The sequence below is a fragment of the Rhopalosiphum maidis genome, chromosome 2 (genome assembly GCF_003676215.2).
Source record: "Rhopalosiphum maidis isolate BTI-1 chromosome 2, ASM367621v3, whole genome shotgun sequence".
Lineage (NCBI taxonomy): Eukaryota > Metazoa > Arthropoda > Insecta > Hemiptera > Aphididae > Rhopalosiphum > Rhopalosiphum maidis.
Window position 1 is genome coordinate 46,654,119 of NC_040878.1, and position 7,129 is coordinate 46,661,247.

Below are 7,129 nucleotides of genomic sequence, written 5' to 3' on the forward strand. Positions count from 1 at the left end.
TAAATTATTTTATGAAAATTGTATTAAAAAATATTTAAATTTATATTCATTAACATTATAGAAAGAATAATCTATGCAACATATTTTTTCGCGTTTAAATACCTTAGATTTTTATAGAAAATTAAAAAATATTTATGCTTAAGTACCTTAATTGTTCACATAATATATTGTTTAAAGTTGTCATGGTTATATAAAATTATTATTAGATTAAAGCCTAATAATAATTTATAAATTCAGTCTTCAGTTGTGCTTTAAACTATTTAACTTAATAGAATTATAGTTTATCATGGGGTCTATCAAAAAGATTTTACCACCCCAACCGCATTACTTGTCCGGATACGCTGGGTATGTTCCAGGCTACAAATTTTACTATGGTCAGAGTTATGGAAAATTAACTCACGATTTGTTTTTTGACAAAACAATAAATCGATCTAACATACCAGTACTGAGTGACCTTACTAACGTACACGATGATACGTTTTGTACTCTTGAAGAAAAAGACTCTATAAATAAGCGATGTGAAACTAGAAATTGCAAATATACTACTGATATGATACCTGGTTATTCCGGATATATACCTCAGTATAACTTCTTATGTGGAAACAAGTATACATAAATATTTTCAAATAATATAAACTATTTTTTCCCAATATTAACAATATCCACTAAAAAAGGCATCCTAATGACTGTTATTATATCTTTAATAAAAAATATAAAATTATATATTTAATATGTCTATTATTGAATAAGATTTACTGTAGACGCAACTCTGGGAATCAACAATTTTGTGAAAATACAAAATTCATGTTTGTGTCCACAATGTGAAAAGTCTCAAGAGTATTCTGAAAAATTTGATAAGAAGATTAAAGATGTCAATAATTATAAACAGCCATTCCAAAAGGTTAAGTAAAAACTGCAGTGATAAAATGTTACTACATGAAAACGTTTTTAAACTATTTTTTTATTATTATTATTTTAATATAGTCAATTATTTGTTACTCAACATTTTTGAAAAATTACCAGTAAAAGTTTATGATAGCCAAAACCACTTTTTACCTAATTAATTTTAGAATAATTAACATTTGAAAAATACCTATACATTTTTTTTATTCGACTGCTGAATTGCTTAGTTATTTAAACATTTGATTTTTACATTTAATCTATAGATTTAATATACATTTCACTAGTTTATTCATTTAACACCTTTTTTTTTTTTTTATCAAATATGAGATTAAAATTATTATTTATTATTGTATATCATTGGATAATATATTATTAAAATATTTTATAGAACTTTGAAGGTGTGAAGTTATTCAAAGGACAATACGAACCAACCTTGCCAATTCCACCTAGCGATACACCTTATTTTTTGGAAAACAACAATCCTCATAAAAAATTTATGGCTGGTTACGCAGGACATGTACCAAGTTTATTATTTCAATTCGGCCAGTCATATACTCCTGCCACAAATAAAGCGCTAAACATATTTACTGACCAGTATGAAAAACACAAATTAAGTTCTATATAGCGATAAGATTGAGAGGTCTAAATGTATAATACTATAAATATTTTTTTTAATACAAATAAGTACACAAAAAAAATATCTGTATCTATACAACTAGTTTTATAGTTTTGGTAAGTATAGAGTTGATAATTAATATTATATTATTCTATGGGAGCATAAAGCATATTGTTATCTTTATAACAATATAAGTAGTATATTATACATGTATATGCAGTACTCGAAAAAATTTCTTTGGAAGACCCTCGGACTAAAAGTTAGTTTTCCAAAACGACATTTTATTGGAAATGTTGATTGCAGTACTGTTAGCTTCAGAGCTCAGAATTCTACCTGACTAATTTTTTTTTGGAAATTTGGAAAGCATAATTGTTGTTGATACTTGTGTAATGTATGTATGTTAATCTAACGATTTATATACCGTTAATATTAGCTCTTCTGTATAAAACCAGTTTTTTTTCTATTATTTACCTATTTACTTTCAAATAGATGCCCACTAAATATTTTCAACAAAATGCTATTGCGTCCAATTACGCACGAAAATTAAGCTTATTCGTGGTATACTGGTATTCCAAGTTTTGAGATTTTTGATAAATCCGGAATAACTCCGCGGTTATTTTCAAAACTGCAATTAATATATATATTATATTTATATAACAGTTAGATAACATCGTTATTATCCATACAAATCATAATACAGTCTTTGATTTGTTGAAAATTCCATCACAGCTTTCCCGGACGGCACGTGGAGCACACGCGTCTGGCGACACTAGTACAGTTGTACATCACTACCGAAACGAATCCGTCGGACTGTAATGACACCTAGATTGACGCTTGTGCCAGTCGAATGTGATATTATTGTAACAAGGATTCACACGTGACAGCACCTCGACCTGGTCCGGTCATCGATTGACTTCTATGCGTCTATGGGGCTTTGAACAAACGGACCGAGCGTGCAGAGATCACGTGAGCAGTATAGACATACAATATAATCACATCGTTCGTACAATACGTCACAGCAATTTGTTTTTTTTATACACCGATCGAATTGCGCACCTCGCGACTATATAAATAATATGACGCGACGACGACGACGATCGATCTTAAATCGATTTTCATTATTTCCATTATGGTTTTCATGCGCACGTTACAGTCGAAATAAACTACATAACCACAGAGGTCGTCTTATGTTCGTTCGGTCGGATTTTTCCACGCGCCGTCCCTATACGATGTCTGCTCACCGTGGATAATACCACTCGTCCGTCACACACACACATACACACTATTGAAAATAATAAATAAAAAATGTATAATTATTACACACACGTCTGTGCTTACACGCCACACGCGCGTGTCTGTGTGCGTAACCTCGGGTGCATGCAATACAGCCCGGCTGACACGAGTACACGACCATCGTATATCACATTACGTGACATTATTATGTTTGACAAAAACGTAGGTACGAGAACCCGTGGCTAAATAAATTCTTATTTTCCACCAAACGTACACTGAGATAGGTATGAAAAAAAAAATGTTCAGCTTATTGCTTATAATATGTCTAAATTTACTTAGCCACGTGAGACTTTTTTTTTTTGTTATTATTATTATTACTACTACTGTTGTTGTTGTTGTTTTCGCTCCGGGATGACCGAGCTGATTACTATTTACTGCACAGTGCACGGTATAAGTGTGGGCGAAGAGGGTGTGATTATTACTGTCGCGTTCGATACGAGTACATGAACTATACACGACGCAGCGTAATACGTAGGTACAAAATTATTATCGTATACGGTAGCCCGCAGACATTTGCGAGCAACCGCTTCTGGATTTGTGTATAGGACGTCCGTCCATACGTCCACTCGTAATATACAATAAATATATATAATTACTTATCATAATAACGGCCTGCAGAGACCGCGGTTTGTCGTATATATACACACGTCTATAATGCGTAGTGTGTGTGTGTGTATGATTATTTTATACATACTATTCGGTCACAATATGGTCAGCAACATAATATTAAATTTTGAATAATCTCCATTGCACATTGCTATAAGGTATACGGTTCTGGGTGTATCATTACGCGCATCGAACTTCTATCGCTCGTCTACAATAAATGTTATTCGATGTTTGAACGATCGGCGTCATATCAACTCGACGACGGCCGTCGCGCATAGTCTATAAAAACTGGATTTTCGTCCAGAACCAATATAATGTAAATATGCATTATTCAGTATTCTGTATTCCATAGCCTGTGAAACGTGGAATTATTTCGTATTTACACGCAGTACCTAATGTGTGTTATCAAATGTGCATTTTAGTGTGTTCACCCGACACCCAGTCCCCTTACTGTAAAGCTGTAACTCGGAAAATTACGTTTGCATGTCCGAAGTTGATCGGGAAACGAATAGTAGCAATACTATAAAATTCGAATTCAAACACGAATTTGAAGAAATATGCATCTTGTATTATCGTTTTGAACGTATCAATCACGGCTGTACCTATTTCATAAAGTTTTATCATTCTAGTTTGACTTCAGTAATATTTTAGTCGTTATTTATGCGGTCGCTATATATTCCCCACGAAATGTATTCCACCCGTACTCGACACTCGTAGTCAATTTGTTTGTTAAGTATTATCAGTACTGATCATCCGTTAAATTCGATATGTTATGATTATTATTACTCGTAAAATATTAACACATACTTCAAAAGATAATTGACGCTAGGTATCGTTCGAAATTAATTTCCAATGGGTCTTATACACGCATAAATCTCTGTGATGGTTTAGAAGTACATTATTATAATATTGAGTCAGTTACATTGTTACAGACTCTACACATTGTTACCGTTACTTCGAACAATATTTAAACATTTGATATAATATGTTACGTGGTATTGATTATTAAAATAAGTTGATTTCTTTAACATGTCCAATAATATTATAATTATAATAGGTACATGCGAGTATGCAATAAAGAATATTAAGTTTATACAATGCATTCATACGCATATATTAGGGACATTATTATTTCTCTTCGGTTATATTATTATTATGAAGCGAATTTCCGGCGTTAATTAATACGCACTGCGGATATTTATTCATGAATATATTGAAGTACCTATTGATCATTTGTACCTCATCCGATTTCACATATTATAGAAAAATACCTAAACCTTGAGATAAGTTATATATATACTACCCTGCAGCTTTTCCCGGGATTAAAATCAATCTATATCTTTGAATCGCTTTTTACTTTATTTTAAATAATATAATACAATTGCATTGAATAGTTTTATTAATTTCTAATTCTTAATTCTGAGCATATTTTTTACGTAAACACAAAAAAACTGAAGACAGATTTATCAAATTTTCAAAATCCAATATTGTTAAAATTGGCATTCGTTTTTATATGTTTATATTAAAAATATGTTCAGAACTAAAAAAGCAAGTCGTGGTTGCAAATCATAAAAGTGATCATTGTAATTATTTTCATAAAATATATTTGATTTTACGATTTGTTTTTATTTCTTAGTATATTTGTAAACAATTTTATATTTTTTATTTAAACTAATTATTATATTTATAGTAATATAATCTGTAACCAATAATGGCAATCACTTAAATAAAAAAAAAAATATTCATTTTTCAAGAGCCAAAACAAAAATGTATGTGTGAACCACTCTATAGCAACCTATAGAAGCTAAAATAATTAACTATAAACACTCTCCGAGTCTTAAAGAATCTATTGAAACTTTTATTGAAAACTATCTAGTCGTTCAGAAATTACACGAACCACACATGCTCACAGATATTAAGATATTAAATTTTATGAGGCTGTCGTAAATTATTACGATGATTCTTGTATATTATATATTTTTTGTCGTACAAGTTTACGATGTTATGCTTGTTAAAAGCACACACTGTATAATATAATTGTGTTTTGCAGTTAATTATTTTAAAAAGATAATTATTTCGTCACATAATCGATAAAAAAATATTTTTATTTTTTGATCGAGAATTTCAATACTTAAAGTAACATTATATAAACACGAATTTACAGTGCTGTATTGTATCAATCCTCGATGAAGTGGTATTTTGTTTTAGAATGAAAAGCGCGGGACGCTAAATAAAATTGTTATTGGTTTTGATTATTTCATCAAAGATATAATAGATAAATAAATACAAATCTTATATAAGAAACTATAAGTAACGTTATCGCTGTAAGTATAATCATATCTACTACACATGCATAATTTTATTATAACTATACAGAATATAAGCCTTGGAAAAATATCATAAAATAAAACATTATTAATTTCATTATTTTCAAATTAAATTACGTCATATCTTATAGGTACTTTGTTTAGTCCTGATTTTTTTTCATAACATAAACAACTAAACAAGTATAATAATATATTATATTATGCGTGTATTTTCATACGTAATCGTCTTATACACGTACGTGCATTTTCTATTGATTTATGCGTGTTAAAAAAGCTTATTTATTCGCACAGCAGAGAGCTAGCTGGTTATAATATTATTATAACCATGTGGTTTGTTTATTAGAAAACATTTCCTGTCAATAACTTCAAACAGCGTATTTATTTCTATTTTTTAATTACAATATTTCTTAATAACAATTTTGAAGCGAGGCAGACAATTAAAAAAAAAAAAAACATTCACTGTTGGATGCCATGTCGATGGGGCCGAATATAAAAAAACAATAGACGAATGCTTACTCACTACGAGTCCCGTCGAATCACTTATATAATAACATAATATTATATATATATTTCTAGTAGTGTTCGTCGAAGCTCAGTGATGTGTCTATATATAAATACATGTATATATTGTATATGTGTATGAGTGTTTGTGTGATATGCTCATGATTAGTGGGGTCGATACTGATGGTAATTTTACGGTGGATCACTGCACGCATTACCTTATGCGAGAAATAAAAATAATAAATCATAAACGACTAACCGGATCGAAACATAAAGTTTTAGATGGTTTTTTTTCTACTTTTTTTTTATTTTTATTATTTATACCCAAACATCATTCCGGCACACACGAATCTGTCTGTCGTTTACTCGAGCCACCCCGACCGAGGTATATAGACGGTAATTATAGTATATATATATGTATATATATACAGGATAGTATAAGAAGATTCCATAGGTTATCTGTCAAAAATCACGTATCTGGTAACGGTATACATCAGGCCCAGGTGCCGTTCGGACGATTAGTGTCGGCGGTTAGAACATATATTATTGGGTTCAAAGGTGTAAAACACGCGGGCGATTTTTGAACGCATCGAACATTCGAGTATTTTTATATTTATATGTTTATTACTCACCCGCGTTATGTATTATTTCGATGATCGTGTCGAATTTAAATAAAATCCTAAACCATCGTTTATTGTTATCCCGTATGATTCTTAATTTATAAATCTGTTTTTTATTTAAATACCGAGATTTAAATGCCAGCTTAAACTGATGGAGAAATATTCTGTTGTGTACATCATCGTCACTAAAATGAATAATGTTATGTACTACCTTATGGTACGCAACAGTTATAAATTAAAAAATATAATACGAAGATACCTTC

The 7,129-nt window shown here is 30.3% G+C and overlaps 1 protein-coding gene across 1 annotated transcript; it reads left to right on the forward strand.

Moving 5' to 3' along the window:
* Nucleotides 1-286: 286 nt before the first annotated feature.
* Nucleotides 287-1,528, forward strand: LOC113552487 (protein FAM166B). Its single transcript, XM_026955362.1, has 3 exons — nt 287-606; nt 751-901; nt 1,292-1,528. The coding sequence occupies exons 1-3, from the start codon at nt 287-289 to the stop codon at nt 1,526-1,528; spliced, it is 708 nt and encodes a 235-aa protein (XP_026811163.1).
* The last annotated feature ends 5,601 nt before the right edge of the window (nt 1,529-7,129 follow it).

Excerpts from the sequence above, each read along its gene's own strand:
- LOC113552487 (XM_026955362.1), top strand. The coding sequence starts at position 287 with ATGGGGTCTATCAAAAAGATTTTACCACCCCAACCGCATTACTTGTCC. Across the intron at positions 607-750 it reads AACTTCTTATGTGGAAACAA|ATTTACTGTAGACGCAACTC; the intron begins GTATACATAAAT and ends TTATTGAATAAG. Across the intron at positions 902-1,291 it reads ATAAACAGCCATTCCAAAAG|AACTTTGAAGGTGTGAAGTT; the intron begins GTTAAGTAAAAA and ends AATATTTTATAG.